The 9,590-nt window shown below is 35.4% G+C and overlaps 3 protein-coding genes across 3 annotated transcripts; all 3 read left to right on the top strand.

The window, feature by feature from the left end:
- The first annotated feature begins 2,316 nt into the window (after window positions 1-2,316).
- LOC134254083 (uncharacterized) lies at window positions 2,317-2,880 on the top strand. Its single transcript, XM_062736645.1, has one exon. The coding sequence runs from the start codon at window positions 2,317-2,319 to the stop codon at window positions 2,878-2,880; it is 564 nt and encodes a 187-aa protein (XP_062592629.1).
- A 367-nt stretch (window positions 2,881-3,247) lies between these two features.
- LOC134254084 (uncharacterized) lies at window positions 3,248-5,044 on the top strand. Its single transcript, XM_062736646.1, has one exon. The coding sequence runs from the start codon at window positions 3,959-3,961 to the stop codon at window positions 5,042-5,044; it is 1,086 nt and encodes a 361-aa protein (XP_062592630.1). The 5' UTR covers window positions 3,248-3,958.
- A 514-nt stretch (window positions 5,045-5,558) lies between these two features.
- LOC134254086 (uncharacterized) lies at window positions 5,559-6,578 on the top strand. Its single transcript, XM_062736647.1, has one exon. It carries the CDS (start codon window positions 5,559-5,561, stop codon window positions 6,576-6,578), a length of 1,020 nt encoding a protein of 339 aa, XP_062592631.1.
- The last annotated feature ends 3,012 nt before the right edge of the window (window positions 6,579-9,590 follow it).

Raw genomic sequence — 9,590 nt, 5'->3', positions numbered from 1 at the left:
GTTAAAATATTGTATTGGAACGACACTTGAATAAAAAATGTTTCCTTTTCATTTCTTAACGCCGTCTTTTTTGATAACAAATGATATGGAGCTAATCCCACTTCAAACAAATTTTTTTCCTGTTTATCAATAAATGTCGAATTTTTTTGAAATGTTACAACTCCTTCATATTGCAGGATAGATCTACCAAATCCAGTACTTTTATGAATGGCTAAATCAGCAAAAGAATTTCTAAACTGGTATTCAATATCATAATTTGCAATGGCTTTCCCATCTGGAGATACGAAGATTTCTTTGTGAACTTGATTAAACACTTTGATGTCATCATAAAAGGTCATAACTGATTTTGCAAAGAAGGCATCCGCCAACTGAGCAATCATTGTGTACAATTTCAAATCTAACACAGGAACACTAGCTAATGGTGTACATATAAGCTTAGTTGATTGAAAGAATACATTTAGTTTATTTCCACTGGAGTATTCAAATGATAATATCCCTCGAAAATAAGCTTTTCTCCCCCGTAAACTTACTATCCGCTTCGACAAAAAATTGGTTTTATTTTGTACGATCAAACATATTCTATTACTTTCGCAATATTTTGCAGAGACAGATAAATCATATAAAACATTGGTCTTGTCATATTTTAGAATCCCGTTGTTCTTAAAGCCAACTTGCAATATCGTTACATTATCAGTATTCTCCGAATTTTCCAAATCTTCAATTTCTATCCCTACCCGAACAATGTCCATGAAATCTCCATCCAATATGACTGTACTCATGTCATTTGCACGTTTCCTAAGAAATACACCATTTGGGAGTGATTCCAAATAGGTTCCTTCAAATTGAAATTCATCTAAAAATGGAAAACAAAATTCATTAAAACCAGAAAAATTTACAAATTTTAATTGTACATTAATTTAATATCTACCCTGTTATTTGTTTTTGAAGTAGAGTATATACAATGCATAATATGTATGACGAAGGTTCAATAAATTGTATTAAACATAAAAATATATATAAATGACAAATATATCTGTGATCGATCGCTCCTTTTCTATTTCTAAATGTGGAGAAGTATTGAAATTGAAAATTCTTCCCATAATAAAATACACGCTAAATAAAAAAAAAACATTCTAGAATATCAATATGGTAACTTAAACGATAAAAAGGTTGAGGGACACAGATCCGATCACGGTCAAAATTGGATAGTGAAAGTTAAAAAAAATCAAATATTTTTTTAAGTTTAGAAAAACAAAACCCACCAAACAAGAATGCCATTCATGCAATTTTAAGCGATAATAATATGTTCAGCGATGATGATGATAAATGTGTGATTTTAATCAAAATCAATATTCTTCAGAATTAGTGCCGAGTGACGATATTGACTTATATTTAGACAGACAGTTGTATTGTAAAAAAACTTTCCAATAAGGGAAGAGACATAAAGTTGAATTTTTTCCCTTCAATGTATGACTGTAAGGAAACAGCAATGAATATGATATCAAATAAGCCTCTGGTCTAGACGGAATACTAAATAAATTTTATCAGTGTTTTTGGGACCTATTATCTTCTTTTCTTTAAATGTAAAAGGAAATTTTATTGAAATAAAAATAGACTTTTCTCAAAGACTCACAATTATTTCCCTTAAACACAAGAAAGGAGAAAATAACCTTTTAAAAAACTATAGACGAATTAGTCCTACTAATTATAACACAGAATATAAAATCATCGCCTTTAGTTTTACAGTAGTCATGCAAATAGAATATGAACAACTAATTTATACCAAAGGCTGACTTATATGAATGAATGCTCGTTTAATACAAAATTTTTCGCTCATTATGAAAGATATAATTTTCAAAACAGTCCTTTGCCTTTCCTAATACATGTACACAGAACCAAGCTGATGTCTTTTCTGAACATTAACACGCAAGATAATAACAGTCTTTCTAATCTGTTCGACTGCTTTCCTTGTTAAAAATCTGGCATTTTTTGAATTACTTTCTGAAATCTAGCTGATTTTAAAAATTTGAAACACTTAAAATGTAATTTTAACAAACTAATTTTTTCAACTTACAACATTATTGTAAATAATGACATCCAATGATCACGTGATATTTAGATAGCGACGGTTAAACGAACTTTGTAAACAAGGAGGAATTTTGTTGACTTACTGGAGTGGAACGTATAATTGAAGTGAAGAAAACGAAACTGACGGTGTACTTTCTTTTTCATGAACTGAAGTAAGCAAGAAAGTAAGTTCAATTAGTTTTGTGTGTGTTTTCCCAGGACAAGGCAGGCTCCGTCCATTTCGAGGAAATGACGACTGAAGTTTTTGTGATAGGACATTCATATATTCGTCGTTTGAGGGATTATAGCTGCACATCTGCCGAGATGTATAACCTTAAATTGGATCCGGACTATTTTAAGGTGAATTTCTTAGCACGAGGAGGTTTAACTTTTACACGACTTTCTCGATGCCCAGAATTTATGAATTTTACAAAACCTCCACAAGTATGCTTCGTCCAGATGGGAGAAAATGACTTATGCCAAACAAAACCAAGAAAGGTGTGCACAGACATTATTTCATATGCACAGTATCTACGGGATGGTGTAGGTGTACGGACGGTCATCATAGGTCAATTGCTGAGACGACAACCCTGGGCATCCTCTCCCTCATACAATGCTGACGTCATAGATGCAAACAACCTCCTGCGGACTGAAATTAAGAAGCTTGAGGGTATCCATTTCTGGTCGCATCGTGGTTTTTGGGCGGACCTGTCCTACCTGGGAAAAGATGGGGTGCATATTGATGCAAATTCGACTCACATGAAAAAATATCTGCACAGTATCAGGATAGCTGTCCTTCAGCACTCCAGATAAGCATGTCACTTTATTACACTTCTAAAATTAGTGCAATCAGTTGTAAATAATGCACTTAGTATGTTGCATACCTGCTGAAAACTCTAAGTCTAACATTTCTTTTTGGAATTATTAAATAGTAACTGTTATTGTTAAGCATTCTTGTTGTTTTGTTATAATAAGGCAAAATGAACATGGTATTGCAAGATGCTTACTAGGATAATATGTCCTGTCATAATAATTAACAGTTGATTTATTAATAATATGGTCATCTAACCATATTACTTATACATGTATCAATTGCTATCACACGCAGAGTAGTGTGTTTGTTTTCATATTCTAATTAAGTATATCTTATTACTTCCATGCAGAATAGTGTGTTGTGTTCGTATGTTTTTTGTTACTCACACGCAGAATAGTGTGTTTGTTTTCACATGCGAGAAAGTATGTTGGGTTAGTTCACACGCAGTGTAGTGTACTTATTTTCACACGCAGAGTAGTGTGTTTTGTTAATCACACGCAGAGTAGTGTGTTTTGTTAATCACACGCAGAGTAGTGTGTTTTGTTAATCACACACAGAGTAGTGTGTTTTGTTAATCACACACAGAGTAGTGTGTTTTGTTAATCACACACAGAGTAGTGTGTTTTGTTGGTCACACGCAGTGTAGTGTGCTTTGTCAGTCACAAGCAGAGTAGTGTGCTTGTTAGTGGCACGCAGAGTAGTGCGTAACTGTTTATTTTATTTCCACACAAACGGTGTGTTCATTATTTGTCACAAACTTAAAAGGCAATTGTTCCTTTAAGTACATGCAGAGTAGTGTGCTTAAGAGAGTAAAGTCCCAGCTTGTGGTCAACCATCACCTTGACATTTCAGGCCTACTGGCATTTAGCAAGATGTACTTAACACATCATTAGTCAAGTACCCTTGTTACATATATTGTATAGAATATTATAGTATACTTTATGATACTTTTGAATACTTGGTTAATCTGACACACTGGGTACACTTCATAAGTTCATATTTTTGCATATGTACTGGGTTTTACCAGACTGTGATATAGATATAGGATATATATTTTCTGTTTGTTAATACAGTAGGATGTCTTGTAGACGCAGAAACATGCCAAGACGCAAGAGGGGGCAAGACTCAATGGACAATTTGGACCAACCTGGAACATCAAAGACAGTGTCTGGTACAAAAAGAGCCAAAACTTTAACGACTGAGCCCATTGACTATGCCAGGCTGGCACAAGAAATCGTGAAAATACAACAATCAACCAATTCTGAGGTGTCATCGCCTTCCTTAGCCGGAGAAAATGAGCCCGCTAAGACACTGTCCAAGAGCATGGTTCAGTCCAATACACAACCTAAGGGGTCAGGCTTGCCAGAGACACAGTCCCAGTTACCAGAACAGTCATCTTCTTCTCAACAAGGGAACGAGTCACCATCCACAATAGAAACAGTTGTTTCTCAGTTGTTGAGTTCTAGTGCAGGTGAGCCAGTAGGCACAAAATCCATGAATACAGACAATATAATTTCTGTAACAGAGGGAATTCCTCTTGGTGCGACAGTATCTTCAAAAATTAAATCAAAAGTTTGGGCTAATGAATTTTTTGATCTACGATTACTGCTGTCGCGTCAGGAGGAAGACCCTCTTATGCTGTCCATTTCTCCGGGGGTTATTAATGTACAGCATACCTTAAAGCCAAAAACCCCCATGTCAATCAACCAGTGGACTGACGCCTTTCTGATTTTTATCAGTATCAGAATTCAGAAGAACTCATCAGAGGCTCCCCACCTGCTGAAATACATGAGCTTTATCAGAGAAATGCATAAGCTTTATGGTGATGCAGCCTGGAGGGCATATGATGAGTCCTTCAGAAAATTGAGGGAGTCGGTCGACCTCGCATGGCAAAAGCCAGTAGAAGAACTGAGAGGAAAATGTATTGCTCAGGCCATAAAACCCAATTATAATGCGCTGCCCTTTCGTGGCAAACAAGCGGGAAGAGTCCGCTTCTGCTTTGCTTTTAACCGGGGGGAAAAATGCAAAAACACCCCATGTCAATTTTCTCACACATGTCAATCATGTAGGGGACAACACCCACAGTACAAGTGTACTTCACCACCCCAAGGAGTTCAAGAAAACAGAACTACCAACCCCAGTAAGACCAAACATTTTAAATAAAGAATTAGATGGATATGATCCAGATCTAAAAGCTTACTTGGTAAATGGGTTTACACATGGGTTCTCTCTAGGTTGTATTACCACTCCTTCAGCCCCCTTGTCAAAAAATCACAGCTCAGCTTTAAAACATGAGGAAATCATAGATAATCACATTACAAAGAGTCTACAGCTTAAACGCATTTCAGGCCCCTTTCCAGACCCACCATTTGATCCTTTTGTTTCTTCCCCACTAGGAGTAGTACCAAAATCTGAGCAGGGAAAATTCAGGATTATTCATGATTTATCTCACCCGAAAGACAATTCTGTTAATGTGAACATACCCAGGGAAAACTCAGCAGTACAATATGATACCGTTGACTGGATAATTCAGCTAATTCAGAAAAATGGCAAGAACTGCTTGATGGCAAAAACTGATATAGAAGATGCTTTTAGAATAATCCCAGTTAATCCATCTGACTATCATTTATTAGGTTTTTCTTGGAAAAATAAGTTTTATTTCGATAGATGTCTACCGATGGGAGCAAGTAGTTCGTGCCAGATTTTTGAACAGTTAAGTGTAGCCTTGCAGTGGATTATGCAGTCAAGGTACATGGCAGGGGGTATGTCCCACATTCTAGATGATTTTTTCTTTATTGGCCCAGCTGATTCTCCTAGCTGCGAAAAAGATCTAACAAACTTCCTCTACTTATGTAGGAAAATTGGGGTTCCTATCAAAATGTCAAAAACACAAACTCCGACCACAATTATTACAATCTATGGCATTGAGATAGATTCTACTAGAATGGAAGCGCGTCTTCCCTTTGACAAAATTCGGAAAGTAAAGCAAAAGCTTTTAGATATGCTGGAAAAAACCCAAACAAATCTACGCGATCTTCAAGCCCTAATCGGGTTACTGAACTTTGCATGTTCTGTTATTGTTCCTGGGCGTGCTTTCTTGAGACGTTTGATCGATTTGACCTGCGGTGTAAAACATCCTAATGACTTGATTGAACTCCCTCATGAAACAAAAGCTGACATAGAAACATGGCTAACATTTCTAGACACGTTTAATGGAAAATCTGTTTTCTTGTCAGAAAAATGGTTTTCCTCAGACCACCTCACATTATACACAGACGCTTCTGGGTCCATGGGGTTTGCAGCCATTTTAGACTCCCAGTGGTTTGTTTCTCATTGGCAAGATAATATGGGGGAATATCAAATTGCAATTAAAGAACTTTTCCCAATAGTTTTGGCCATTGAAATTTGGGGCAAAGAGATGGAAAATAAAAGGGTACTCTTTATGTCAGATAACATGGCGGTGGTACAAGTTATAAATAAGCAAACTGCCAAAGAAAAAATCCTCATGAAATTGATACGTCGCCTTGTGTTGGCAACCTTAAAATGGAACATACACTTTAGGGCAAAACATATACCAGGAAAACACAATGTTGCAGCTGACCGCTTATCTCGATTCCAATTTCAGGCAGCCTTCCAGTTCATGCCTCGGTTAAATCGACAGCCAACACACATTCCACAGGCCTCTTTGAAAATCTGAATCCGCAAGCATGCCAACTTCTAGCAGCTGCTTTATCGAATAGTACAAAAGCCTCTTACAAAAGAACATGGGACATGTTTTTCTTAGAATATCCTACAATCAATTCCCTTCCTATTACTGCTACAGTTTTATCAAATTTTATAGCACAACTTTTTTCAAAGGGGTATTCCCCTAGCAGTATATCTTCACATGTATCAGCAATTAGCTATGTACACAAGATTCTGTCTGTCCCAGACCCTGCTGAGGCATTTTTAGTTAGAAAAATTCTCCAAGGATGCTATCATTCTGCACCAAACAAAGATTCAAGATTGCCAATTACTGCCCCCATTTTGTTAAAATTAGTAAAAGGTCTCAGTTCATCAGTACAAAATTTATATACCAGGATCCTACTCAAGTCCGTTTTCCTTTTAGCGTTTAATGCATTCTTGCGTTTAGGGGAAATTGTTATCAAATCAAAAAATGAACAATCCACAGTCATTCAGCGAGACGATGTGACTTTTCAATTTCAACATAAAACACCTTGTGCAGTCACAATAGTATTGAAGAACTTCAAAACAAATAAAACAAATGATCTTTTTCAAATTAACCTTGAGGCTTCAGGCAACGAAGATATGTGCCCAGTTCAATCACTGTGGCTCTACCTAAAAACATTTTCTCATGAATCGGGTCCCTTATTTCAATTTGTGGGGGGGGAACCAGTCACATATGCATTTGTAACCAAAAACTTACAAAATACAATCCGTTTTATTGGCCTAAACCCAGCTCTTTATAAAGGGCATAGTTTCAGAATAGGGGCAGCTACACACGCAGCACATTTAGGCTATTCTGAAAATTGCATACAGAAAATGGGCAGATGGAAATCTGATGCTGTTCGTAGATATATACGCTTGCAAAGCTTTACAGTTTAAATTCCAACCTCTGGTTATCTCCTTATAAAATACCGTGTCAATTAACTGTGCCATATTCTTGTGTTCATATACAGGTCAGAAGTCAACTGCTGTTTCTATGAGTATTTTTATTAGTCCCTTGGTGCAAAGTATCACAGGTCAGAAGTTAACTGCTGTGTATTCCCTAGTCCCATTTTTTTTATTTAACCAAAACACAGGACAGAAGTTAACTGCTGTATATTATATTCTAGTCCCTTTCCATTATAACCTTTGCACACAGGTCAGCAGTCAACTGCTGTGCACAGTATTAATTGCTCAATATTTTACATGTAGTTGTTTAATAGTACATGTATTACTGTTAATGCTTTTATTTTGAATACAGGTCTTCACCAAAAGTCTTACTTAACATGTATTTAATGTCACTGTTTAATTTTATTGTTATGTATGACTTATTTTGCATAATAGTGTGCCTACTGGTTCTTCATTTCACATGGCCATGTGCAATGTTCTTAAGTCATTTATGTTCTATGAAATTAGAAAACGTGTTGCTACTTCCTTGTGTGGGGGTTGCAAACATTCTGTTTGCCTTTGGTGGCTGCTCTTTTTGTTTGTTTGTATGTATCAAAATATCATTTTTGGATAGTTTGTTGAAAAGTTTTATGTTGTATTTTATTTTGTCAAAGTTCTGTAAAGTTATGTAGCAGGGGAGATCACTTTGTCATATTCAGGGATTTTATAAAAGCAACTTGTGATGTCAGTATTGTCTGGATCTCCCCTTAGATTATTTTTGTTATTATTATATAAAATGTTAATATTTTATGTATTGTCATCTAATAAATGACAATATTCACACAATACATGTGTTATGTTATATTTGGATGGTTGATCAGTAGGATATGGAACTTTGTCAGATCACCAATATTACATAATACAACATTATTGTAAATAATGACATTTATGTAATTTGTGAGATGTTTGCACATTTTCTTGCATTGGTTATTAATGTAATGCTAGGTTTTTCAAGCTTTTGGTGTTTTTAGCTAGATCCTAAAGTAAAAGAGCAATCATCCAATCATATCGCTAGGCCGTATCACGTGATATTTAGATAGCGACGGTTAAACGAACTTTGTAAACAAGGAGGAATTTTGTTGACTTACCCACCCTCCTTCCCCATCTTTCACCTGTATATCTGTTAGCAGCATTGATAAAATTTTTATGAATGTATATATAGATAAGTAAAGTATGGATTACATACATGGACTGGCTGCTCTTTTTGTTTGTTTGTATGTATCAAAATATCATTTTTGGATAGTTTGGTGAAAAGATTTATGTTGTATTCTATTTTGTCAAAGTTCTGTAAAGTTATGTAGCAGGGGAGATCACTTTGTCATATTCAGGGATTTTATAAAAGCAACTTGTGATGTCAGTATGGTCTGGATCTCCCCTTAGATTATTTTTGTTATTATTATATAAAATGTTAATATTTTATGTATTGTCATCTAATAAATGACAATATTCACACAATACATGTGTTATGTTATATTTGGATGGTTGATCAGTAGGATATGGAACTTTGTCAGATCACCAATATTACATAAAATATATTCTATTCCATTTTAAATTCTTTCTGTATTAAAGTGACATGAAAAGTTAAAGATTTGAAGCATTAAAAGTCATCGCCAACAACCCCCCCCCCTGGGGTGGACCCCCCTTGGAAAAAGTTTCTGGATCCGCGCCTGATCATAACGCTGCAGTTTCTAATCAATTTGAGACAGTTGAGACTACATTGGATCTATATACAGTGTATACATAATATCGTTTTGAGAAGGAAGGGGGGGGGGGATTACAATTTAGAATAACTCTTTGGTAACTCACTTTTGACGGGATATACATTATATGATTTATTTTTTTCCATTTAATTTAACTTAACATATCTTACATTTATTTTATGTTATCAGGCACGTACGAGTGTACGTAGTGTCGTTTTAAAGAAAAAAAGGGGGTGTGATCAAAAACTTTCCTTTAAATCGTGTCGAAGAAAAGGGTTTCAACATTTTTAGATGAAATCAACTATTACAGTAAAAACAATATTTGAAAAAGGGAAAGGTGGTTTCTTTCATATATG

The sequence above is a fragment of the Saccostrea cucullata genome, unplaced genomic scaffold (genome assembly GCF_032062105.1).
Source record: "Saccostrea cucullata isolate Sc308-1 unplaced genomic scaffold, CSIRO_AGI_Scuc_v1 ctg2762, whole genome shotgun sequence".
Taxonomy (NCBI): Eukaryota; Metazoa; Mollusca; class Bivalvia; order Ostreida; family Ostreidae; genus Saccostrea; species Saccostrea cuccullata.
This window is presented reverse-complemented; position numbering and strand designations above follow the sequence as displayed.

Excerpts from the sequence above, each read along its gene's own strand:
- LOC134254083 (XM_062736645.1), top strand. The coding sequence starts at position 2,317 with ATGACGACTGAAGTTTTTGTGATAGGACATTCATATATTCGTCGTTTG.
- LOC134254084 (XM_062736646.1), top strand. The coding sequence starts at position 3,959 with ATGTCTTGTAGACGCAGAAACATGCCAAGACGCAAGAGGGGGCAAGAC.
- LOC134254086 (XM_062736647.1), top strand. The coding sequence starts at position 5,559 with ATGGGAGCAAGTAGTTCGTGCCAGATTTTTGAACAGTTAAGTGTAGCC.